This window comes from Macaca mulatta, chromosome 11, assembly GCF_049350105.2.
Source record: "Macaca mulatta isolate MMU2019108-1 chromosome 11, T2T-MMU8v2.0, whole genome shotgun sequence".
Lineage (NCBI taxonomy): Eukaryota > Metazoa > Chordata > Mammalia > Primates > Cercopithecidae > Macaca > Macaca mulatta.
Genome location: NC_133416.1, coordinates 23,728,125 through 23,756,075, shown reverse-complemented (window position 1 = coordinate 23,756,075; position 27,951 = coordinate 23,728,125). Strand labels below are relative to the sequence as shown.

Sequence of the window (27,951 nt, the reverse complement as noted above, 5' to 3'; positions counted from 1 at the left end):
TTAATAAAACATTGGGGTAATTAACAAAGAATAATGAGAAAGGCAAAAGGGAGTCAGAGGACTCACCCCAGAGGGTGATGAAAATATTTGGATGTTTCATAAAAAATGAAATAAATAAAATGAAAATCGATGGGGTTGAAACAAAGGTCGTACAACACTATCAAAGGTTGGGTGGACCAAAGGGAACCCCTACTGGTCCCCCAACATTAAAAGGCCACATATCTGTTTTCTGCATTTGCCCCAGATTGGGGAAATTGAAGAAACAGCAACAGGCAAAGGTTATAATGAAGGAGCTGACATTACCTGGGGTAATGCTGAGGTAAATTAAGATGAAGATCAAAAAAAGAGCCCAAGTCCCTTGGCTCAATATCCTGCTGGGAACTCAAATCACTTTTCATCAGAAAAAGTAAAATAGTCTGGGGGTAGAAAAGAAAAGTTCCTTGAACCAGAACATAGAAATGTACAGGTTGATAGGATTATGAAACTTGAGATGTCTGTACAGCCTGTGTGTCAGGTAATTTTAACTCCTTTACCTAAATGTCTTGTGAAAATTGGTATTGTATCTGATTGAGGGATGTTTCTCCTATCAAGTATTATGAAACTGAAGTCATGTAAATGTTCCCTTTGAAGAATGTTAATTGGACTCACTAAATGGAAACTAGTAAGGTTGCCTGAGCCTACAGAATGCATGGTAGAAGCTGAAGGGCTAGTCGGGAACAATTCTCCACTTCATATCCCTGTGTGGAGCATTTATTAGGGCTTATGGTAAAAGACTGGGAGCACTTCCCAAAGACAAATACTGGACTAGAGAATTTCCCGTTGAGGGACATTTACGGCCTTGTTATGGAATGTTAACTGAAGCTACTCCTTTGCTAATGGAAATAATGGTGCCCCAAAGAGTTCCATAATAACTTAAAAATTGTTTACATAGGGTCTTGCTACCTGAGGATGCAAAGAGAAGATACTTATGAGCAGAGAGCATTCTTTTTCCCCTAGGGCTGACTCTAACTGTGAGGAGCTGCTAGATTCTACAGTGCCTGATAAACAGCTCTCATATGACAAGAACTGCTTAGCATGTGAATGGCAATTCAAGGTGAACAAAGGACATGTTGTTTGGAAGGCTGATGCTCTGGTTAAAGAGTCAAGGGAATCTTTTTCTTTTAAATTATTTATTCTTTAGAGCAATTGGGTGAAGTATGTTTTTATGAACAAATTTACCTTTCTCTCCAAGTTCTCCAAAATTTGGAAACCGTGAGTATTCTGGTTTTATCACAATATAGTTATTTGAATAAGTTTAGTAAGAGTCTTTTGTTTTAAAACAGGACAATTGGAGACACTGATTATTTTACCAAGCCTTTGACTAGAATAACATATTTTCAGGTAAATTTCCAGCAAAGCCAACTTAAAAAGAGCCTATATGGTCATTCAATTTCTTGCTGCACTTTATGCAAATAGTCAGGCCAAGTATAATAAGCCTAAAACTTATTTTTACACACAAATCGGTCTTACTATAATTTGTCTTTAATAGAAAAGGAGGGCTAGAGAGAGAGAACATTTTTTTCAAAGGAGAAGTTTAACACTTGTTACTAGATTTCAGCCCCGACCTTTGTTTTTGAATGCAGATTGATTCATGAATGATTTCTTGGCTATAATAATCCTCTAAAGAATAGCAGATTATAGTTTTTTTCATATTTTTAGTTGAATCCATCATGAAATAGCTTCTGTTTTCCATTGTGACACACAAATACTCTTTTGATTGTCAAAACATTAATGTTATTTATCTCTCCTTGATTTACTTCCAAGGAAATTGGAATCATGGTATTCTCAAGACTAGAGATGCAAATCTCTCTCGTTTGGCATCCCACTGAGCCCGATCTGTTTTTCACTGTAAATGCCCTTCTGTTAAGACTATACAAGCACCCTCCCTCTAGGCCTGAGGACTGCTGTGGAAGAGGTGGATGTGAGAGATTGTAAGGGCTAGGTTTGAGGACGTGAATTAGTTCAGATCATCCAAATCAAGGATGGATACACAGATGCCTAAACAGCTGGCAAAACAAAGTTTTTTTGCCTACTGAGCTATTATTTGGCATCTTTTCATCCAGCCCAATCATAAAGAATGTCATGCTTTTTGTAGAATTAAAAGAAAATAACTACTGAGAGGATAAAGATACCTTGTGACAAAGCCTTCGGGATATAAGACTCCCAGTTATGAGTTGTGCAGACAGATATGTATTTTTAAATTTTATTTTCATTTATTTATTTCTTTTTTGAGACTCACTCAGGGTCTCTGTCACTCAGGCTGGAGCGTAGTGGCGCCATCATGGCTTACTGCAGCCTTGACCTTCTGGACTCAGGTGATCCTCACGCCTCAGCCTCCCAGGTAGCTGGCACTACAGGCATGCACCACCATACCTGGCTAGCTTTTTGTCTTTTTGTATTTTTTTAGAGACAGGGTTTTGCAATGTTGCCCAGGCTGGTCTCAAAATCCTGGGAATATAGATGTGAGCCATGGTGCCCGGCCAGTATATATTAAAAAAATTTTTTTCAGAACAATGCTTATGTTTTGTGTAGTTAATTGCTGTAAGTCCATAACTAAAACCAAGATTATAGTAGCTCGATGCAAAGAAGTTAAAGATAAGTCAGTTTTGTAACCTGGCCTTTGGCTTTTTGTTTGTTGGCTGTTTACTGAAAAAATTTAAGGGGTAATGAATGCTCATCCATGTCCATTCCTATCTGGCCTAGAACATTTAATTTGCTATAAGTCTTTTGACTCTAAGTCCCTTGGCCATAGGGGGTCCCACCGAGGGACAGGATGGATCTCAAGCAGGCAGCCATGCCACCCCGACAATGGTATGAGGCAAAATAAAAATTTGGTAGACATTGTTGTTGCCTCTGGCAAATCTTAGCTGGAAGAGGGAGAATATAAAGCAAAAATAAAATTCTGAGAACCCTAACCATCTGAATGGACCCTTCCTCTCAGCCAAAGGCATTCCAAAATTAATCTGAAAAGCAAGTTTAGGCCATGATGGGAAGGGGGGTGGGTCAGACACGCCTCATTGTACCCTCCTCCCTTTTTGAGTTCAGCAAAAACCAGCCAGAACTAACATCGACACAGACTTTAAGTCTGACAAGAAACATTTACATCTATTGTTTCTGAAGCCTGCTACCTAGAGGCTTTATCTGCATGATAGAACCTTGGTCCCCAAAAGTCCTTAATATAACCCAGATATTACTTTCTATTGATAATAACTCTTCCAACCAATTGCCAATCAGCACATTTTAAAACTTTAAAAATACTTATGACCTGGAACCCCCTGCTTCGAGTTGTCCTGCCCTTCCAGATTGAACCAATGTAAATCTTACATGTACTGACTGATATATTATGTCTCCCTAAAATGTATAAAAGCAGGCCGTACCCTGACCATCTTGGGCACATGTTGTCAGGACCTCCTGAGGCTGTGTTATGGCCACATCCTTAACCTTGGCAAAATAAACTTTCTAAATTGATTGAAAACTGTCTCAGATACTTTTGAGTTCACAGGCATCAGCCAATCCAAATTTGCTAGTGCCTTGCTCTTGGACTTTCCAGTCTTTGGAACTATGATAATTAAATTTCTGTTGTTTATAACCCACTCAGCTTAGGGTATTTTGTTGTAGCAGCCCAGATGGATGAAAACGCTATATTTAATCTTATTCAATTTCATTTTACTCTCAGCTCTGATTTCTTCAAGATGTTTTTGATACTTACTCTGTCATTAATTCAATAAACTTGTATTGGGTGCCTGCTATTTGTCAGGCACTTAATAAGCACCAGAGTCACAAGGGTAAATAACATACGGCTCCTATCTCTGACTTGTTCACAGAATAATGAGAGAGGAACTTACAGACATACAAATAAAGAGGAACTTATATAAATGAAGTGCACTGTAATAGAGGTTGTAATGGAGTTAGGCACACAGTAGGGTGGGAAGATAAAGAGTGAATGAATGGTTAGGGCTTAACTGGGGAGCACAGAGGCAAAAGAGGCTTCACAATAGAAGTAATAAAATACCTGATTCTTGAAAATGAATTGTATATTTACCAGATGAACAAAGGGAAAAAAGGCATTATAACTGGAGGAATATTATATAAAAGCACTGAACTATAAAATGGCATGGTTAATTAACACAGCTAGAAGTGGAACATTGTGTCTAAGGACAAGCAACAGGAGGTGATACTGAAATATAGATGATACTTTGTTTACTATCTTAAAAATCAGAGATTTTTGTTTATGGGAATTACTGAAAAGTTTTAAGAAGTAGAATCACATGCTAACTATGTATTTTATTAATTCATTTAACACAAAAAATTACGATCCAAATTATTGGAGGTGGCATGTGAAAGAGAGGTTGGAGGTACACAAGGCTAGAGGAGACTAAATAGGATTTCAATTGTCTGAGCTGAACTGTTCATACATATGAGAGGTTTCATCATACGTGTGGTAGTTAAAGGCATGGATGGGCATGAGATGTCCTAAAGAGAGCATGCATAGCAAAAGGGTAGGGAATACAAGACAGAGGCCTGAAAATGTTGACCAAATAAGAGAAGACTGAGTAGAAAGAATCTAGCAGTTAGTCAGAGATACAGGTATGCATGGGGGAGGGAATTTCAGGAAGAAAAGAGAGATCAACAGTATCAAATGACTGAGAGTCGAAGTAAGCTGATAATTCAGACATAGTTTGTGGATTTGGGATATATGGGAATAAGGAAGTTGTTTATGACCTTTTATGGAGGTAATTTCAAGAAATACCAGGCTATAGCAGACTATAGGGCGGATGGAAGGTTAAATGGTACAGACAATGAGTCTAGACTATTCTTCTAAACAGCTTTGTGGTAGCTAGAGTAGCTATCCATCAAGGCTGAGGGAACTTTTTTTTTTTCCCCTCAAAAGACAAGAATTATCTTGGCTATCTTAATTAGCTAGTGGGGAAAGAAGCAATCAAGCAATAGAGTGTGAGGTTGAAAATAGAGAGAAAAGGCTGGGTGCAGTGGCTCCTGCCTGTAATTCCAGTACTTTGGTAGGCCAAGGTGGGTGGATCACCTCAGGTCAGGAGTTCAAGATCAGCCTGGCCAACATGGTGAAACCCTGTCTCTACTGAAAAAACAAAAGCTAGCTGGTCATGGTGGCACACACTTGTAGCCCCAGCTACTTGGGAGCCTGAGGTGGGAAAATTGCTTGAACCCGGGAGGTGGAGGTTGCAGTCAGCCAAGATTATGCCACTGCGCTCCAGCCAGGGTGACAGAGTAAGACTGTCTCAAAGAAGTAAAAAATAAGTAAATAAAAAGTGAGATAAAAGAGTGATATGGATGAATTAGAATCTCAGAAATGGGAAGAATGGATTCAACAGCAAGATTGGAGGGATTTTATTGTAAAGGAAAGGGACACCAATCTTTCTAAAGACATAGGCAAATTAGAGAAGGTAGGGACAGAGGTAAGTTTGCAGGTGAAGTTGCTGATATCATTTACTGGGCATAAAGAAAGAGCATGTGACTGGGTTGGAGACTGAGAAACAGAAAAGGTTGTGAGTTAACTTGAAAGGAATATGTGAGGTAGAAAATAAGTTGTGTGATTGGCTTAAGACTGGAGTTGTGGAAGGTGGAAGGTGGAAGGTGTGAGAATATTAAGAATTTGAGCATGATAGCTAGATAGTAGGTCAAATGGTCTCCCAGGAAGCAAATGTCATCAGAAAATATCTTTAATAGGACCAAGCAAAAATCCCTATGGCATGTGACTGAAGACCACCATTCAAGTTGACATAAATCTATAATTTGTTCATTTTGAAGTAGTAATTAATCTACCTAACTATAGTATTACCAGTATACAGTGCTCCTGTTTTAAAACCTCTTACTAAAAGCTATCTTTTTAAATTTAATAAACCTATCAGAATTTTAACCATTCATATTTTTAGTAAAACCATAGTAGCTCCTGGTGATTACAGTGGTTCTATCTGTGAACTCATCCCTGATGTTGTTATGGATTGCATCAACCTCACTGTTTCCTGGAACTATATCAATTCATAGGAAGTATGATTAATAAAACATATGGAAATTTATAGTATACATATTAGGCAGGCAATAAGAATAAACAGAAGCCAAGGGTCCATGTGAGCTGATTCTCCAAGGTTCAGGAAAGCTTCCCAAAATAAATGGAGTCTCATTTTTGTGTGGTCCTCCATTTACACTGCAGCTGAGAAACCCTGAAAACACCCTGTCCTGGGCTTACATGCCTTAGACACAACTGGGATTGCTGAGCTCAAGGGTTGCAGAGCATCCTACTATGGGAAGAATGAGGACATAACTCAGGTTGTTTTGGATATTTCCTTCCTTGCTGAGAATGCAGAATGTTTCTGACCAAGAATTGCAAGCAAGAACAGGAAAGAGTGGGGTCGGCCAAGGTAATCTAGCTAGATAGTAGGTCAAATGGTCTCTCAGGATGAGAGACCCTGGGGCCCTCATTTTTTGGGGGCCCTACTGTTTTGCAGAGAGAACTTAAATGTATTTGAAATAGTGTCTTTGTATAATTCTGCATTCTTTCTTTTCATTACAGTATATGTATGGGTTCTTTTGTACTTTAGATATCATTGTAGTTCTGAAGACCTGGTTAAATCATCAGCTATATATTACTTAGAATGACTGTTTGTTTCTATGCATGTACCAGTATGCTTATACAATATTCAGGCTGCAACTGCCTACAAAATTAGTCTCACTTTGAGTTTTCAGAGATAAATCACAGTATGACAGACAAGGGGAACAGACTACATTTTACAGTTTCTTGCAAATTCAAAGGTTACTTAAGTTGGAGACAATCAGTCTTATGGTGGAAGGCATTTTGTCAACAGACGGCAAGTATACAATTTAAAAATAAATTTTTCTATGTTTTCTTATATTTTTTTCCTAGATGTTTCTGTTGGCAATAACATGTGCATTTGTATCCAAAACCCTATCTGGATCTTATATGAATTCCATGCTCACACAAATAGAGAGACAATTCAACATCCCAACATCTCTAGTTGGATTTATTAATGGAAGCTTTGAGATTGGTAATGAATTATTTTTGCATTTCTTCTTTTTGTATTTTGTCTTATCTATGGAGCATGTCTGAATTTTATTCTCCTTATTTGCTGTTTTAGGTCATTTAATCTGACTGAGTTGGATGTTTTCTAAAACTGATTGATTAGCTAAGCTCAGAATATACTTGGAAATAATTCATTTAAATATTACCTAGTATTAACACCTAAATATTGCCACATATCTCACCATTGTTCTTTTTAGTCTAATAGTTTTTAGTTATGTAGCACGAGTAGCAGAGTATTTATAGTATTTATATTTAAATCTACCATTTGATAACCCTAAGGGAAACTAAGGGCTCCATCTTTGTATTTAGAAGATACAAAGGTAGAAGAACGCCAGGCACGGTGATTCATGCCTGTAATCCCAGCACTTTGGGAGGCCGAGATGGGCGATCATGAGGTCAGGAGATTGAGACCATCCTGGCTAACATGATGAAGCCCCGTCTCGCTAAAAACACCAAAAAATTAGCCAGACAAGGTGGCGGGCACCTGTGGTCCCAGCTGCTCGGGAGGCTGAGGCAGGAGAATGGTGTGAACCTGGGAGGCAGAGCTTACAGTGAACCGAGATTGCCATAGAACTCCAGTCTGGGTGACAGAGTGAGACTCCGTCTCAAACACAAACAAACAAACAACAACAACAAAAACAAAGGTGGAAGACCTAGAAGATGTAGAAGATATTGTTGGAGACCAAGGAAATTGCCTTACAAATGAAAATGCAAATATTTTTCTGCTATTTGGTCTGGGAGGTTAACAATTTTTTTTTTCCAAGTACAGAGAGAAGAAAAGATTGCTTTTATATCTCTCTGAATTTATTTCAGAGGCAGCCTGTAGGGAAGAATAAAGTCTACTCGTAGATTCTGATTTTTGTGGATGACTGGGAATATGTGACCACAGAGAGGGAGAATGAGGGAAAGAAGGATTTCTTCCATGAAAAAAGTTATATAGAAATATGAGTGTCACTCTTTTCTAGTTTTGTAATAGCTTCCACTTTCTTCAAGGTGATAATTGCCTTTAATATAAATATATTTAAAAAATCAGGATTGAGGAGAAGCAAAACTGAAATAAGTGATTCTTGAGCTTATCTACTAGTGTTCAGCTCCCTTAGATCTTACCCTGTATCTCCTGTGTGCTGATCCCAGTGAGGGAGTTAGAACTAACTCCATGTATAGCCCACAAATTGACTCAGTTCATAATCTAACGGAAGGTAGAGATGCAGATAATGATAACATTAATTGAATGAAGTAAGTTTGGTAGCGTAAATATATACAAGGTCTTACAGGAACAGAAGAAACATAGACTCATTTAGGGAAGACAGACTCTCAGAGGTTGACTAAAAGTTTTCTAGGAGAAGAAACGAGGTTAAGCAAATGTGAAGAAAATTCCAGTAGAAGAAGCCTAAGAACGATGCAGCGTAATAGACTATGTGAGGAACAATATTTAGCTTGATAACATTGACTAGCCAAGATAAAATTGGAAAGGATTAGGATGTGAGCCTGGAGAAATGGGCGGGGGTGAGAAATGGGTTAATGAGAGCTTTGTGTGCCTGCTATGGCATTTACCTTTTAATCCTCTAGAAGAGGGAGTGTCACTGAGGGTTGGAAGGGGTTATTAACCTTTCTGTGTCAAGGACTCTTTTAGCATTGTAACACCGTATGATCCTGGAATAATAATTTTAATTGCACAACAAAGAACTACATGGGTGCAAAGGAAGCTAGTTATATTGAAGTAGAATTATCAAAATATTAAAACAAATTTTTATATAGTAATATTTATACTTTTAATCAACCCATTAAATTAAAAAGTTACTAATTTTAAAGTAATTATTGTGTCAATATTTTAAATTGTTTGCAATGGCCATATTGTCATCTGAACATATCTGTAGCTTCTATTGCTGACCGTTGGTGACAATGTTCACATTGCAGTTATGTGAGTCTGAAGCACTGGGGAACTATCTGGGCTGGAGCTATTGATTAGCAAGTAAGTAGGCGTTTGCTAAAACTAGAGAGAGAATTTATGAGATTATTTAGGGAGAGGATATAGGGTGATAATTACAATGGACAAAGAATAGATCCTGAGCTGCACAACATTTAAGGCACAGGTAGAAGAAAAGGAGTCTATGACAATGTGAAGAGAAGGAATGGTCAGAGAAACAAGAGGGGGAACCAGGAGAAAATAGTATTATGAAAGACAAAGGAGTAGAAATTTGAAAAAAATAAAGCATTAGCAGTGTGAAAAGCATTAGAAGTATCCAGTTAGATAAGAATGAAGAACGATTCCCTGGGTTGCATAATATGGAGATAACTGATGGTCTTTGCCAGGGCACTAGCAAATTTAGAAGCTAGGGAGCAGTGAAGGTAGGAGCGATGTTAGGGGATTAGGGAGGGGGAAAAGTGGAATCTATGAATATGGATGAATGTTCTGGGAAGTTTGGAGAGAAACTGGAGAATATGTGTAGGCTAAAGTCTAGTTGAGAGAGAGGCTTAAAATATATATGAGAGATTTTAATTACTAGAGTAAGTGGCTGAAGAAAATGGCAGTGCCCTGGTGATGTGTTTAGTGTCAGATGGTAAGATGGGCACCCCAACCTCTCAAACTGAAGGAAGGTGGTAAGGCCTTCAGGTGGAAAACTCAAATGCCTTCATGTTCGATTGCCCCAAATTTCTTGATAACGTAGAAAATATTAACAATTTCTACCACTAGTGGGTGGTGATAGATAGCTTGAGGAGAATGATGAAGATTAGAAATAGTGTGAAATTTATAAATGCCAATAAACATATCACTTAGCTTACATTTCCCCAGTCGGTTTTACAGGCAGCATTCTCCATACCTTTGAAAAAAATTACTTACCTTTTCCCATGCTTTCTCGTTGCAATTATTTCCCGACAGAGCAAGGCAGTTTAAAACACGAACTCACTCTTACATGAAGAAGGAAAGTTCTTCCTTTCTTCTCCTTTCAAAAAAATAGATATGAATTTCAAACAGTGGCCTCTGGAGACACTCCCTTCAACACGGGTGGCTTTGGCGATAGATTTTAGAAACCTAGAGAGGTCAATGTGGCTGATATAGTTATTAGGGTGGGGCGCTCTCCATTTAAAATAATGTACAAATGGACGTATATTCTACATACAGGGCAGACTAGAGAAAAATATAGATGGAAAGAAAAGTTTTCAAACTATACACCACTTAGAAGATTATTAACTCCTTGAGGAAAAAAATTTTTGAAATTTTTATAATCTTGAGTCATTGCAGAGGCATTCTTTATATATAGTGGGAGCAAGGTAGATATTATTTACTGAATTAAAAAATGTATGGTTGGCAAAAAACTTACTCATATATTTGTTTATTTCAAATCTTTACTCCACACTCTTCAAGGATCTGTCCATCAGATGGGCCTTCCCCCATTACTTTCTTTATTCTAAAGCTTCATCCTAAGACATGGGGATACATTTTTCATTGCCATTTTTATTCCTCAAATCCAGACTCACTGAAGACCCGGTAGAAGGCAGGGGTGGGGGGGGTCTACTAATTTTTACTTAACTACATTGTCTGATCTAGGGAAAGAAGTAGAAAAAAAAATAGCCGGGCGCGGTGGCTCAAGCCTGTAATCCCAGCACTTTGGGAGGCCGAGACGGGCGGATCACGAGGTCAGGAGATCGAGACCATCCTGGCTAACACGGTGAAACCCCATCTCTATTAAGAAATACAAAAAACTAGCCGGGCGAGGTGGCGGGCGCCTGTAGTCCCAGCTACTCGGGAGGCTGAGGCCGGAGAATGGCGTAAACCCGGGAGGCGGAGCTTGCAGTGAGCTGAGATCCGGCCACTGCACTCCAGCCTGGGTGACAGAGCGAGACTCCGTCTCAAAAAAAAAAAAAAAAAAAAAAAAAAGAAAAAAAAATAGATCCTTGTCTTGGTCATGTTGACCAAAATGAAGGTATTTTTAAATAATGAGTTACAAAACACTCAGCTATCTAAATTTGACTTCTGCTTCTCTTTCTGGGCATAGGAAAACATGATAATGTTCTATGGAGTAGGCACTGAGAGAGAGGCCAGAGGTCACATGCAGGCTGACACCTTCTTTTGCACCTCATTTCCCAAGTCTAGATAGTCACAAATAGAGCCTTTCAAATTTCCCATAACCATTCTTTAGTCCCTTTCACTGGCTTCTCTTCTTCTCCCCTCTATAAATGTTGGTGTTTCAGAGATATCTGTTTCTATATCTGCCTACATTGCAAAACAGAACCTTTCTTCGGGGCAGGGATTGTGTTATATTTGTTTATTATTTAATACAACCCTAGCACAAATCCCAGTATTTAAGATAGTTGTTATGCAGTAAACGCTAGAATGTAAATAATCAGGTGAGGCTGTTAATTAAGACTTTGTTCATACTTTTTAAAATGATTATTCTCAATTTTTCCTAGGAAATCTTTTGTTGATTATATTTGTGAGTTATTTTGGAACCAAACTGCATAGACCTATAATGATTGGCATTGGATGTGTGGTTATGGGCTTAGGCTGTTTCTTAAAATCACTACCTCATTTCCTCATGAACCAGTAAGTATTCCAGTCTGATAATTTTGGGTGGTCAAATTTCACTTGCAGGAAATGAAGCTCGCACTATCCTCTCAAGGAGCAATGCTTTCCAACAGCATAGAGCACTGTAATGGGAAGGGGAAGACGCACATTCTGTTCCATCTGTCTATTTGGTGCTTTTGGCTGCCTCACTTCCATTTACGTAGTCAATTTTGTCAATTTACACAATGGGGATTTGACACCTTTTCTTGTGGAGTTGAGTCTGGTGAAAAGATTCTCAGGACCGGCCGAAACTTGGGATTATTCCCTTCTCAGGACCATGTAAATACTTCTAATTATAATGAGGTTCTGCTTAATTGCAGGTCACCAAGGGACAGACCAGTCTGAAGACTGATTTTTCTTTCAATTTTTACAAAAGTAACTATGTACAAAGTCATAAAAATAGAAACTATACAAAAAGGCTGATACTGACAAAAAGTTCTCCCTTGTCACTTATTACTGCTTTCCAGAGGCAAGCACTTACAACTTTTAGCTCTTTCTTCTATTTGCTTCCAATTTCTTTCTTTTTTTTTCTGTTTTTCTGTTTTTATTATTTATTTAGTTTTTTGAGACGGAGTCTCTCTCGCTCTGTCACCCAGGCTGGAGAGCAGTGGCGCGATCTCGGGTCACTGCAAACTCTGCCTCCAGGGTTCAAGCAATTCTCCTGCCTCAAGCCTCCCAAGTAGCTGGGACTACACGTACGCGCCACCATGCCTGGCTAATTTTTTGTATTTTTAGTAGAGATGGGGGTTTCACTATGTTAGCCAGGAAGGTCTCCATCTCCTAACCTCCTGATCTGCTTGCCTTGGCCTCTGTTTTTATTTTTGTTGAGATAGTCTCACTCACTCTGTCGCCCAGGCTGGAGTGCAGTGGTGCCATCTCCCGGCTCACTGCAACCTCTGCCTCCCGGGTTCAAGTGATTTTCCTGCCTCAGCCTCCTGAGTAGCTGGGATTATAGTTGTGTGCCACTACACTCAGTTAATTTTTGTATTTATAGTAAAGATGGGGTTTCCCCAAATTGGGCAGGCTGGTCTGGAACTCCTGGGTTCAAGCAGTCCGCCCACCTCAGCCTCCCAAAATGAGGGATTACAGGCGTGAGCCACCTGGCCCAGCCTTGCCTCCTTATTTCTAAGTAAATGTTATTCTATTAGTTTTGAATCCTGGCATACCCTGCTTTATTGCATTTCACTTTATTGCACTTTGCAGATATTGCATTTTTCACAAATTGAAGGTTTATGGCAACCCTATGTTGAGGATTAGAATCATTTTTCCAATAGCATGTGCTCACTTTGTGTCTGGGTCACATTTGATAATTCTTGCAATATTTCAAACTTTTGCATTATTATTGTATCTGTTATGGTGATCTGTGATTAGTGATCATTGATATTACTAATGTAATTGTTTTGATGTGCCACTAACTTATGCCCATTTAAGATGGTGATTTATTTATTTATGTATTTTTTTTTTTAGAGCTATGGTGTCGCCCAAGGTAGGGTGTAGTAATGTGATCTCACTCACTATAGCTTCGACCTCCACAGGCTCAGGTGATCCTCTCACCTCAGCCTCTCGAGTGACTGAAACTATAGGCACGTGCCACCATGCCTGGCTAATTTTTGTATTTTCTTTTTTTTTTTTGGTAGAGACAGGATTTTGCCATATTGCCCTGGCTGGTCCTGAACTCCCGGGTTCAAGCAATCTGCCTGCCTCAGACTCTCAAAATGTTGGGATTACAGGCGTGAGCCACTGTGCCAGTCTTAGGATGGTGAACGTTATCAATAAAATGTTGCGTGTGTTCTGACTGCTCCACTGATCAGCCATTGCCCCATTTTTTGCCCTCTCCTTGGGCCCGCTTATTCTCCTAGATACAAAAATATTGAAATTAGGCCAATTATTACAATAACTCTATTGTGGCCTCCAGGTGTTCAAGTGAAAGGAAGAGTTGCACATCTCTCACTTTAAATCAAAAGCTAGAAATGATTAAGCTCAGCGAGGAGGGCAAGTTGAAAGCCAAGAGAGGCCCAAAGCAAAGCCACTTGCACCAACTAGTTAACCAAGCTGTGAAAACAAAGAAAAAGTGCTATTTCAAGGAAGACACACATGATTAGAAAGTGAAACAGTCTTATTGCTGAGATGGAGAAAGTCTGAATAGTCTGAACAGAAGATTAAGCCAGCCACAACATTCCCTTAATCCAAAAGAGCAAGGCTCTCTCTTCTATTCTGCGAAAGTTGAGAGATTAGGAAGCTGCAGAAGAAAATTTTTAAGCTAACAGAGGTGGGTTCATGAGGTTTAAGGAAAGATCTTAGCTGTCTTCCTAACATAAAAGTACAAGGTGAAGCAGCAAGTGCTGATGGAGAAGCTACAGCAAGTTATCCAGAAGATCTAGCTAAGTTAATTGATGAACGTGGCTACACTAAATAACAGATTTGCAATGTGGATGAAACAGCCTCCTTCTTCCTTCTCCTCCTCCTCCTCCCCCTCCTCCTCCTCCTCCTCCTCCTCTCCTTCTCCTTCTCCCTCTCCCTCTCCCTCTCCCTCTCCTTCTCCTTCTCCTTCTCCTTCTCCTCCTTCTTCTTCTTCTTCGTCTCATGCTGTTGCTCAGGCTGGAATGCAGTGGCATGATCTCAGCTCACTGAAACCTTTGCCTCCTGGGTTCAAGCGATTCTCCTGCCTCAGCCTCCCAAGTAGCTGGGATTACAGGTGCCTACCACCACACCTGGCTAATTTTTGTATTTTTTGTAGTGACGGGATTTCACCACGTTGGCCATGCTGGTCCCAAACTCCTGACTTCAGGTGATCTGCCTGCCTTGGCCTCACAAAATGGAAACAGCCTTCTTTTGAAAGAAGATGCCACCTCGGACTTTCAGACATAGGGAGGAGAAGTCTTTTCAAAATATTACTGCTAATTGACATTCTAGGAGCTCTGATGGAGATGTACATGGAGATGAATGTTGTCTTCATGCCTGCTAACACAACATCCATTCTGTGGCCCATGAATCAGGAGTAATTTGGACTTTCAAGTCTTACTATTTAATACACACAGTTTGTAAGGATATTGCTGTTATAAATAGTGATTCTTCTGATGGATCTAAGTAACATAAATTGAAAACCTTCTCGAAAGAATTCACTGTTCCACATTCCAATAGGAACAGGAGAGGAGGGCAAAATCTCAACATTAACAGGAATTTTGAAAAGTTGACTCAAAGCCTCTTGGATAACCCTGTGGGGTTCAAGATTTTAGTGAAGGAAGTCAGAAGACTTTAGTGGAGAAAGTCAATGCAGATGTGGTGGAAAGGGCAAGAGAACTAGAATTTAAAATGGAATCTGAAGATGTGACTTAATTGCTTCAATCTCATAATAAAACTTGAATAAATGAAGATTTTTTGTTTATGACCAACCAAATAATGTGGTTTCCTGTGATGGAATCTACTACTGATCAAGATGCTGCGAACACTGTTGAAATGACAGCTAATGTTTTAGAAGATTACACAAAGTTAGGTGATAAAGCTTGTAAGGATTGGTAGGTAGGGCTTGTGAGAGGATTGACTCCAGTTTTGGAAGAAGTTCTACTGTGGGTAAAATGCTATCAAACAGCATTATGTGTTGCTGGGCGCAGTGGCTCAGGCCTGTAATCCCAGCACTTTGGGAGGCCAAGGCGGGAGGACCACGAGGTCAGGAGATCAGGACATCCTGGCTAACACGGTCAAACCCCATCTCTACTAAAAATACAAAAAAATTAGCCGGGCGTGGTGGCGGGCGCCTGTAGTCCCAGCTACTGGGGAGGCTGAGGCACGAGAATGGTGTGAACCTGGGGTGAACCCAGGAGGCGGAGCTTGTAGTGAGCCGAGATTGCACCACTGCACTCCAGCCTGGGCGACAGAGCGAGACTCCGTCTCAAAAACACACAAACAAACAACAACAACAAAACAGCATTGTGTGCTACAGAAAAAACTTTTGTGAAAGGGTCAATTGACACAGGAAACTTCATCATTGTCTTACTTTAAGAAATTTCCACAGCCCCCAAAACCTGCAATAGCCACTACCCTGATCAGCCAGCAGCCATCAACATGGAGGCTAAAGCCTCTACCAGCAAAATGATTATGACTTTCTGAAGGCTCAGATGATTGTTAGCATCTTTTAGCAATAAAGCATTTTAAATTAATGTGTGTACATTGTGTTTCAGACATAATGCTGTTGCACACTTAATAGGCTACAATATAGTGCAAACATAACTTTTATATGCATTAGAAAATTAAAAAATTCATGTGGTATTCACTTTATTGTGGCAATCTGGAACCAAACGTGCAATGTCTCTGAGGTATGCCCATACATTAGTGTTACACAATATGTATTGAATTCCTACCATAAAATCATTTTTACTATTTACATTTGTATAATTATGTAAATCTTTTTTACCATTGAACCATGCGCTTGTCATTCTTTACTTATATGACTTTTTATTTGCTCTAGATTTAATAATTACTTCATTTTATCATATGGTTAGCTTTCTTTGTATTGTTCACTGATTGATCACCAAATTCTCCACTGGTAGGGCAAATGTCTCCTCAATATTCTTATCTCATATCATAGAGTTTGATTTTTGTCTTGGAGATTCCTCACATATCACTTTCAATTCTCCATCTGCAATCTGAACTTGGAATTCTCTAGACCTGCTGCATTGCTGTTTCTGTGGAATTTTCCCTCACCATTATCCTTGAGACTTTGCTTTTTTGCTGTTTCATACATTGTTATTCATTTTCTGGATGTCCTGTCTCCTGCTTTCCTCTTTCCTCTTCACTTGTTTTTGTGAAGACAATAATCTAATAGCTTTCCAAGGAAGTGTACAAGGGAAGTATAAAATTTAAGACTTTGTACATCTGAAAATATTCCTATTTTACTCCCACATTTGATTGTTACTTTGGCTAGGATAAAATTCTAGATTGGAAATATTTTCCCTAGGGATTTTGAAGACATTTTCCCAATGTTTTCCAGCTCTATCTAACACTTGTAATCAACACTTGACACAGGAAGCCTGTAATCAAGTGTTATTACTCAGAATCCTATGCCATTCTAATCTCTGTGATCAGCTTTCTTTCAGTGGAAACTATTGGAATTTTCTTTTAAGCTCGAAGTCCAAAATTCATGATAATTGTGTTGGTATAAATCTGTCTCCTCCATTGTGTCAGGAGCCTTCAATCTGGGCATTTGGAAAATTTACTTTTGTTATTTCTTTGATAATATCTCCCCTTTACATTCTCTCATAACATTGTTTTCTTTTTCTAGATCTTCTATTACTTGAATATTGGACATCCTGTATTAACCTTATGTTTTCTCATCTTTTATCCCTAATTTTTTGTCGTCTTGTCTTGTTAGTTTCTGGGAGATTTAACTTTATTTTCCATGCCTTTGAATGACTTTCTAGCTTATGCTACCACATTTCTAATTTTCAAGGGCTCTTGTTCTTTGAATGTCCCTTTTGAAGGAACATCTTATTGTTCTTTCAAGAATGCATTATCTCTTCCCATCTAAATTTTGTTCATTTTTCTTCTTGTTCTCTGGCACCTCCAAGTGTACCGTTTTTTTTTTATTTGTTTGTAGCTGTCTTTACTGTTACAGACTTCTTTCATATATCTGGTGGTCCTTTGTTATCTATTCACACTTAAGAGGGAGGAATAACAACAAGAAGCCAGCTGGAAGTTCTGTATACCTGTGTAGGACTTGGCTAAAGGAGGACTTCTTTGTAGAGTCATTGAGCAGGGACTGGCTGTTTTGCAGATGGCTCAGAATTGGACACAACCTGTTATCCTAGACAGGGATTCTTCAATCTGTTGCTTGGGAGGTAGAAACTTAGCTACCAGCCAAATGCAAGTGGGAATCTCACTGTTTAATATGTAGATATGTAGTTTTTTAAACTTAATACTCCCAATTTTTTTGTATTGCCTTTCTATGCTCAACGTGCCTCTCCAGACTCTGGAGTCAATGAACATTTTCAGTTGGAATGGCAGGGAATGTCTCTGGAAGTTTAACGTTTCTTAAACACATTTTAAACCAAAGTGTTTGCACTCCTCTGTGTTTTGGACCATACTCACTTTTGCATTTAAGTATCTTGCCTGAATGTTCCTGGGCTTTGCAGCATTGCTTTCTTGCAGGCACTTACAGTTGCACTTCTCATATCTTCTATTTCAGTGACCACTCAGTTACCTGCTTTTCCATTTTCAAAATCATGTTGAACTCTCTTTTATTGTAAAATTCTCTACTTTTTTTTCCTTGTGGAATTATGCCTTTTTCTCTTCTGTTTGAAAATCTGTTTACTGTCATTTTGCTGATGCTTTGGGAATGAATAGACTTTGAGTTACTGGATTTTTAGTGGATAAATTAACAAAATATATTTTCTCGTTTAAAGTATTTTTGAAGGGATCAGAGTTTCTAAGCAGAGTCTTTCCTTTTCTTTTATTTCTTAGCCTATCCAAAACAATGTTAAGTAACATTCGGCTACTATTTACATTTCTTTCTACCACCTGCCAAAGGTGTTATTTCCTTGCGGTTGTCATGTCTCATAGGATTAAAGCCTGTGTCTATAGTTCACAGTCAAACTCTTTGGGCATCACTGAACAATTGTTGTAAAGGGAAGGTATTTTGAGACTTCTTATTATATCCTATAGCACAGAAATTAAGACTATCAGTGGCATCCAAGCATAACACTCTAGCTTTTGTGCAACTCAGAAGGGCAAGTTTTCTTCTGGCTACCTTATCTGATAGAAACACAGAAGGCAATCCAGCATTATTTCTAACAGAGACTTCATTGAATATACTTTTTTTTTTCCATTCTTGCAGCACGTAATTTACTTTCCGAGGAAAAGCAGGTGGATCTTGTGGTAATTTGCTTAAATTAAATGGTCATAGTTTATTAATCCATTTGTTCTTATGAGAAGAGAAAAAGTCATTACATTATGTGTCATGGTGATTGAGATTCTCTTAAGGCCTCTCATTATGATGGACAAATATTTTGTTTTTCTTAGAGGTTTATGAAACGCATGGAGGAATTATTGTAGGATTTCTCAGAAACTGGAGGTTTTGCTTCTTCTGAGCAAACTTTAGAGAATGCCAAGTTGAAGACTTGTTTTTTTGTGTTATTCCTTCCAAAGCATTTATCTTCTTAATTATACATTATTAAATCTCACATTTTTTAAAGTTTGTGTTCCTTATCTCATAATAATTATTTCCAGGAAATGATAACCTAAAAATCAAAGAAGGTTTATATTTGATAATCTAAAGGTAGATCATCACAGGCAGATTATTGAAAGCTAAGTATAAAAAGATTGTACATTTATAGAAAGTGGCAAGTTTTTTGATGATATTAACTTGTGATAACTTGGATGCCAACGATGAAAAGACATTTTTGCTGGATTTGAATGTTGTGTTGTATGGGAAGCAGAAGGTAACAATCTGTACATTGCCCACATTGTCCTCGTTACTTCCTTAAAATAAACATATTTTCCCTGTGTTTATGCAGATATGAATATGAATCTACAGTTTCAGTTTCAGGCAACTTGTCCTCAAACAGTTTCTTGTGTATGGAAAATGGAACCCAGATTTTAAGACCAACGCAGGATCCATCAGGTTGTCTACCTCATTGTATTGATTTTTGTTCAGCGAACTTATAACTGAACACTTTCTGCTGAGGGGCCTGAATGAGATATTGCTTGAGTTAGATAATTAAACAAAGATATATTCTCTCTCCAGGAACTTCCAAAGGAGTTACAATGGGTAATAAGAATAGCTAATAATAAAGAATGTTATTTTTCTTATATTTGAATGTATTTATTAAGAGTTCCTTGTTGATTTATTAACATGGTTATTTAACAATCAGTCAGAGGGCCGGGTGCATTTACTCCCAAAGTAACCCAGCACTTTGGGAGACTGAGATGGATGGATCACCTGAGGTCAGAAGTTCGAGACCAGTCTGGCCAACATGGTGAAACCTCACTCTATTAAAAAATACAAAAATTAGCCGGGCATGGCAGGGGGCACCTGTAATCCCAGCTACTCAGGAGGCTGAGGCAGGAGAATCGCTTGAACCCAGGAGGCGGAGGATGCAGTGATCCAAGATTGCGCCATTGCACTCCAGCCTGGGCAACAGAGTGAGACTTTCCTCCAAAAAAAAAAAAAAAAAAAAAGAGTCAAAGACATCTTTCCAAGGATCACTGTCAAGTTCATTCCACAGAGGAAAATGTCTTAAAAGAACAGATTTATGCTGATGATTTGGTGTATATGATTATGTAAAATAGGAACTACAGACAGAAACAAAGTTCAAGAGATTTGTGTTCTACAACTGATCTTTAATAGCAGGGAAAACAGGCAAGTACACTATAGTTCTGAATTACTCTATTTCCTTTCTATCGACTTAGGAACTTGTCTTTCTGCTCTTTTTTTTTTTCTCTCTACTGGAGATAGTGCTTTAAAATTCTACACAATAGTAGTACTTCTTTAAGCTGCCGATAGCTCTAGGCACCAATGTATTGACTTCTGCCCCTTCTGTCCCTTCTGCTATGAGACTTGTATAATCTTCTGGTTATACTTGGTCTGGAGATGACTCTGATGACTCAACATTTTTATGGGGACATTTTTATTCTGGATGCATGTTCATGGAAGTTGCGGTAGTCCACAAGGGTGGGAATTTCATGACCATCATTGAATCAGGAAACCAAAACAGTTTCAAAAAATTGAAAAATATCTGTCTCAGAAGAAGCCAAAGAACTCCCGTGGGGGAAACAAAGGAAAACAGTGATATTAACAGTGGTCTGTGTTCTCTTCCTGAGCTGGCTATTGCCAAAGACTGACCCAGGTGCTAGTCGGCTTCATTGTGGATATAGCAAAACCTTCCCATTCTGGCACATCTCCAGGAAGGTGGATTGATGCTTTCAATTTTGCCCTAGAATAGGCCTAGAGTTTGCCTGTGATCTGTAGACACAAATCACTTTGTGCATCACACAAAAAATCTGAATATCCAGAAATAGAGACTATTATTTTCTGACTGGAAATAACAGAGAGATAGCGCTCACAAGAAATTCCTGGACCCAGCTGTGGTCAGGACCTCACAGTCTCACCTGGCCAATTTACAGGAGGTGAAGAGTGCATTGACCTTCACTTCCCTGAAAACGGGATTCCGCAGAGCTTCCTCCCAGCTTATCAGCTATTTCAGCCTAGAACATAGATGGCAAAGAGATTGACATAATTCTTCAGAGATCTCCCTATCTTTCTCACTTTCTATTCCCTTTGGTCTAGTCTTGGTTACTGTACTAAGTAGCTGTGTCTCCACGGATTGGGGTGGATTTCTGTATTGAAAGTTATTTGGTTGTTACAGTATACAACATGCTCTGTAGAGAACCTATGATGAACACCCAGTTAAATATTTTTAGTTTCTATGAAATAATTAGAGCTGTAGAGAATTCACGCTTTAGCGAACTTTTGTTTAAATCTTATAAATATAGTACCAATTCTAGAGAAAGATACTTTTGTGTTTTTGTCTCCCCAAAGTTGGATAGGAATGGGGAAGCACTTGTAGCAGCTGAATGAGTTCGGGAGTTGCTAAGAAACTGAATCTCTGTAGAGAATTTAAAAACCTTGATTTTTAATGTTTACCAATTTCTGTGGTGTAACACTGCTATGAAACTACCAATGAGGTGTCACTGAGCACCTCGGGAGGTGTGTATATTTATCTCTCCCAACTCAGTAGGAACTGGCTCCAGCATATCACTTACACTTGCCCATACTCAAGTCTGCTGTCAGAAAATGCACTAGGGGTGCCCCAAGAAGTCATTGCTGGAATAGTAATATAAATCATTGACAAGGGGCCATCGTCATATAACTGTGAAATGCCTACAGAAAACATAGAATTAATATTACTGACACTTTATTGTCAATGTGCTAATGTCATGTCTTTTTTTTTTTAATGCAGAGTGTACAAAGGAAGTTAAATCATTAATGTGGGTGTACGTCCTGGTAGGCAATATTGTACGTGGAATGGGCGAAACTCCCATCCTGCCTTTGGGTATTTCCTATATAGAAGATTTTGCCAAATCTGAAAATTCTCCTTTATATATTGGTAAGTTTTGAAAATCTACCTTAGCTTCTTTTCAGGGCAATAAGTTCCTTGAGGTTAGAAATGAGTTATACTTTTGTAGTCTTAGTGATTTCCACAATGATGAGTGGAGTGTCTTGGCACAGTTGGCCTTTCATAAAAGTTTATTGAATGGAGATGAGATATGCTAAATGACGATGAGCTACTTTGTTAATAAATCTACTTTCTACTATTGGAAATACCACAAATGTAGTGCTCCTGGAGGTGACCCTGTCATTTGCTTTGCACCACACCATATCCAATGTGTTAAGAGACTTACCAATGTTTTCTCCAAAATGTTCCATGCATTCAAAACCTTTCTCACTATTTTCACTACCTCTGTTTTTGTTGAGGTTCTCATTACTTTGTCTGTAGGTTCTTTTTATTAATTATTTTCTCTTCAGTATTTTCTTTTCTCAGTTTTTAAGAAACATTCCTGCAATATATTTTTTCTCAAGCATTATTTTAATCATGTCTTCTCTACTATATTTATGACACATATAAGCTCCTCATTTATTAAATCTGATCTCTCCACTTATTACTCATGGCTCTGCATGACATTCACTTACTTAGTTTTCTATATAGTTTCTCTTCATCATGATCTCTCCATATAGTCAGGCTTCTTGATATTTTTCACAAATACGTCTTCATCTTTTTGTTTATGTTTCTTGAAATTATCATTTTAAAATCCATGTAGGTCACCTGGCACAATAGCCAACTTAAGACCCACTTTCTTGTGCTGCCTTCCAATCTCTGAAATATTCTTAATTTATTATGCATGACTTGCTTATATGTTTTGTTATTCTATCAATAGTTGGTCATAAACTCATAACGTTTAGTATAGGGACATTTTGCCATTAATGTATGTAGGCATATCTTTTAAAAACTAGAAAAGTCAAAGAGGGTGAGAGAAGATGGAAATAATTTATACATAATCAAGATGGATTAAAATATTGAGGAATCATTAACCCAAGTGACTTTTGACACATTTTGGCAGCAACTCACTAATTTTGCAATAATCTTTTCCAGTGATTTTCTATTCAGTCCTTTTAACTTCCTTCACACACTTATATTAAAAGAATGCAAATACTCTCCTACAATAAATTAACAAACAACTTGCTATGATGTCTATATCTTTATTCAACAAATACTAGGGTGTATTATACATAAACATAGCTGTGATGATCTCTAATACATATTAAAATGAGGATGATATGGTCCATATAAGGTTAGTAAATAAAGAACTACATAATTATTAGTACTATATATATAGTGTGTGTATATATATGTATATACATATATAGTGTGTGTTCGTGTGTGTATCCATAACCAAATAACTATAAATCAAATAGCTCTACACCAAGAAAACAGTTCCATGTATGGCTCTGGAGTTTAGAAGAGAACACAAAAGCTAGGTTAAAAGTTGGAGAATCGACCGGGTGTGGTGGCTCATGCCTGTAATCCCAGCACTTTGGGAGGCCGAGAAGGACAAATCACCTGAGGTCAGGAGTTCAAGACCCACCTGATCAATATGATGAAACCCCGTCTCTACTAAAAATACAAAAATTAGCCAAGTGTGGTTGCATGTGCCTATAATCCCAGCTACTCAGGAGGCTAAGGTGGGCAGATCATCTGAAGTCAGGAGTTTGAGACCAGCCTGCCAATATGATAAAACCCCATCTCTACTAAAAATACAAAAATTAGCCAGGTGTGGTGGGTGCCTGTAATCCCAGCTACTCGGGAAACTGAGACAGGAGAATCACTTGAACCCGGGAGGTGGAGGTTGCAGTGAGCTGAGAGCGTGCCACTGCACTCCAGCCTGAGCAACAAGAGCGAAACTCCGTCTCAAAAAAAAAAAAATGCTCAAGAATTATCTATAGAGAGGTAATAAATGAAATCAAGAGGGAGAAATGAGGTTGCTGTGGAAGACCGTATATATACTGAGAGATATTAGGATAAAATACTGGGAAAGGTTTCTACTTAGTAAATAGAATAGGAGAAAGGAAAATCAAAGAAGGAATAGTCATAAGAACACAATGAAACAATACGTGTCTAGTTTAATGAAAGTCTTAGGAAGAAATGTGAAAATAATCTAGAAATTATTGGCCAACAATGTCAAATAACCTAGAAAGCTAGGTAGATGAAGACCAAAAGAGGGCACTAAATTAGTGACAAAGAGATCACTGGGGCTACCTGAGAGTATTTGGGGGAGAACGTAAAAGGATTTGAGTAAAGTGAGGGAGAGGTGAGGAAGTAGAGGCAGAGAGTATAGTGAAAGGAGAAAAAGCAGGGTGGATTTGAGATTTTGTAGAATCATTGGCTATGGGGAAATTGAACACGCACAAGAGAGGGAGTGTTTGGTAGAGCAAAACCTTAGAGAAGATAGAAGGGGTTGGAACCAAGAAGTTAGGTGTGTATAGGGTGGGTTCTCTATAGAACCGTGGAGAAGGCAGAGATAATAGGCAAAGCCAAATTTTGAAGTGAACAGGAAGAAAGTTGAAGAAGCTCGTGTCTGGATTTTCAGAGATCAGGGAAGGTTCAGCATAGGTTCTGAATTGTAGACAAGTGATGAGACAGCTGATGATGGTATTTTAATAGATAAGAATTCAAATGAAGACGGATAGGACTGATGGAATAAAAATGTGGAAGAAAAGGAAGGAGAACATGATAAAATCAAAGAGTTGTGTATCATATAATAATAATGAGGACATAGCCAGAAGGAAGTTTCAAGTAGTAAATCTGAGACTGAAACTTTTTTGAGGAATGTGCCATGAGAGATCCATTATAAGATGGTATTGCTTCAGAATTCCTCCCAAAACATGCCTGGGGGATGAATTAACAGGACCTTGGTTATATCATGACCTAGTCGATGGCATGATCCCAGCTGGGACTGCCTGTGTTGCTACAGCAAATCTCTACTTGTGACCCAACATGAAAGAGAATTTGGAGGCCAGGGAAAGTGGCTTTAAATTAGGAGGCTTCTTTTTCAACATTTGCAGAAACAACTGTCACTTATATGTACATCAAGCTTAACTTTCATATAAATTGTACATCTAGTCAAAAGTATCCAAGGCAAAAACATCAATCTTCAGGCTTTTCATGGACCTAGAACTCTTTATGTGGGCATATAACTGTACTATAACCTTATACTTTTATTTATTTTTAGGGCTTATAGAAACAGGAGCTATTATTGGTCCTTTGATTGGACTTTTGTTGGCATCATTCTGTGCAAATGTTTATGTTGACGCTGGATCTGTGAACACAGGTAATTCAATAAAATCTATTTGTACAGTGTCTAGAGTATACAAAGCATCTCAGGTATATTATCACATGTAATCATGGCCTTACTTGACCTTCAATTTGTTAAATGATCTCCACTTTAAAAGTGAGAAACTCTAGTGGAGGAATTTAAATAACTTTTCAAATATTCCAAACCAGAAAACAGTAGAGCAAAATAAAATGCTAATCTGACACAGAATCACATGCTCTTTCTACTGCACTTCAACTGTATTTCTTGGTTTTACAAAATTTAGGCATGTAGGTTTGAATTTATTTCAATTAAGCAATCATTTATTGATGATGAGATAGAACTTGTAGCTGTTTAATTAATACCTGCTTTTAAATCCCTTACATGATAGACAGATAACCAGCCTAATTTATTACTAGACAATATTATAACACCACATATTATTAGAAAAATTTTATCAGTGTCTGAATTGTAAGCCAATTTTATACTTGGTTAGGACCTGATAATTCTAATTTTAAGAATTTTCTATACAGAAAATACTGACTTAAGTATTAATACATACAGAAAATGTATTAATCTATACAGAAAATACTGACTTAAGCTAATAAAAGTGTGTATATTTTTTTACAGATGATCTGACCATAACTCCCACTGACACTCGTTGGGTTGGTGCATGGTGGTTTGGCTTTCTGATTTGTGCAGGAGTTAATGTGCTCACTGCCATTCCTTTTTTCTTTTTGCCCAAAACACTTCCAAAGGAAGGACTGGAGAATAATGCTGACATCATTAAAAATGAAAATGAAGACAAACAAAGAGAAGAGGACAAGAAAGAAAAATATGGAATCACTAAAGGCAAATATACATATTTTAAATACTATGAAATTGACCTTTTATTTCATGTAGATATGTCTGTATTTTAGTCTAACACTATGATATGCTATCCTGTGTTGAGACAATTTGTCATCAACTGTCACCAGTCAGTAATACCTAACTAGTCCTTTTCTTCCTATGGTGCTACTTGAAAAGAAATAATATAATTTGGAAGCTGAATTATTTCAGATTAGCATTCATGTAAACTTTTATGTCAGTCTTGGCACTCTCTCTCTCTCAGATATCTATATCTATATCTATATCTATATCTATATCTATATCTGTGTTCTCTGTAAAATGGGTTTTTTGAGCAAATGAGACTATATGTATATACTCTCATATATATAGATATATATATAGTCTCATTTGCTCAAAAAACCCATTTTTCAGAGAACATAGGTTGAATTGAAACAAAATGAACAAGCAAATTTAAACTAAGAACAAAAGTAGGAAAGTGTATACTCTAATCTTAATAGGTAGTATAGTTTTGTAACCAATGTGTTAGTTTAATTATGAGCTTCCTGGAAGTTAAAGCAGAAAGGAAAAAAAAATAAAAAACATGATCAGTGACCCACCTCTCTATACTTGGTAGAGGGAAGAATAATTATAAATAATTTATAAAAAGAAATATAAATAATTTATAAAAAGAAATTATAAAAAAAGAAAAGAATTATTTATAAAAATTTATAAAAAGAAGCAGTTCTCCAAGGAAGAAATTGTAGAAAAAAATAAAAAATGATCATATGATGTATGATACAGGTAATATTGAGCCACATAGCGGTTTTCCAGCAAATGAAAGGGTAAATTTCATGTAACATTTTTTTTTTGGTACAGAACCTCAATAAAAGCTCAAAGCATAATTTACAGAAGGGTTTTCTGTGGGAAACTAAACTAAAAAAGCCTCAGTATTTAGTACTCAAGAGCACTGATGCTCAAACTTGGCTGCACATTGGAATCACCTAGGAAATTTTAAAACTGATTGATGCCTGGAAGTTCTGTAGTATTCCCAAAAGGTCTGGGTATTGGAACTTAAAAATGTTTATTTGATGGATGGGGAGGGGCTCAGTTTTCTGTCAAATGGGGATAAATTATTGTGGTGGGAAGGTAAAAGACATTCTAGCACACATTATTATTAATACTGATACTAGTGTTAGTACTTTTATTGTTGCCGTTGCTGTTTCTATCATCACCCATAAGTTACAATGTCAATTTGCAAGGAAATTTTTTTAACAATTATAAATTCTCTTAAATCACAATTGAGCATAATTTAATACATCTTGGGTCATTAGGAGCCAACTCAGAATCTTGCAAATTCTCAGAATCATTCTGATGATATTAAAAACTCTTCTTAAAGGATTGTTATGGACTGATAGACCTCTTGTGGTCTGCAAGATCAGTTCCATTTTCAAAATCAGTAAAGAGCTTAGCTTGTTGCAAGACATAGAAAACAAACTTGTGCTTCTGAAACTCATCTATTAGGACAGGGATGTCAACAAACATGGGTGACTTAAAAACCTTCAGAGTCGGACGGTAACTCTCTCTCCTGTCAGGTACCCTATTCATAAATATAAATTTTATAATTATAACTCATTTGTTTGCATTAATCTGTGTGTCTTCCTCTTCTAAATTATTTATTTATTGAAATTTTGTTCCAGAATGAATTGTGAGCAGTTTATTAAGCAAACCAGGATTGTGCAAAATAAGAAAGTCAAGACAGAGAACATGTGGACAGGAAAAGTGAAAGGAAATTAAAAGTGAGAACTTGATCCTGAATGGCAGCAGTGTGACCAAGAACATTTACTAGAGGCAGGCCACACATTACTAGAGGCAGGTCACACATTACTAGAGGCAGGTCACACATTACTAGAGGCAGGCCACACATTACTAGAGGCAGGCCACACATTACTAGAGGCAGGCCACACATTACTAGAGGCAGGCCACACATTACTAGAGGCAGGCCACACATTACTAGAGGCAGGCCACACATTTGGCTCTGTGCTTTTTCTAACAGGAATAATTTTTGATTAAATCATTTACA

The 27,951-nt window shown here is 37.8% G+C and overlaps 1 protein-coding gene across 11 annotated transcripts in view; it reads left to right on the top strand.

Moving 5' to 3' along the window:
• Positions 1–27,951, top strand: part of SLCO1A2 (solute carrier organic anion transporter family member 1A2) — a 158,775-nt gene that overhangs the window by 104,470 nt on the left and 26,354 nt on the right. For all 11 annotated transcript variants that reach the window (NM_001261711.1, XM_077952614.1, XM_028828876.2 and 8 more), the window contains 6 exon segments: positions 6,938–7,079; positions 11,528–11,660; positions 19,190–19,296; positions 21,635–21,781; positions 24,963–25,061; positions 25,674–25,895. In NM_001261711.1, the coding sequence (NP_001248640.1) occupies positions 6,938–7,079; positions 11,528–11,660; positions 19,190–19,296; positions 21,635–21,781; positions 24,963–25,061; positions 25,674–25,895 (850 nt within the window).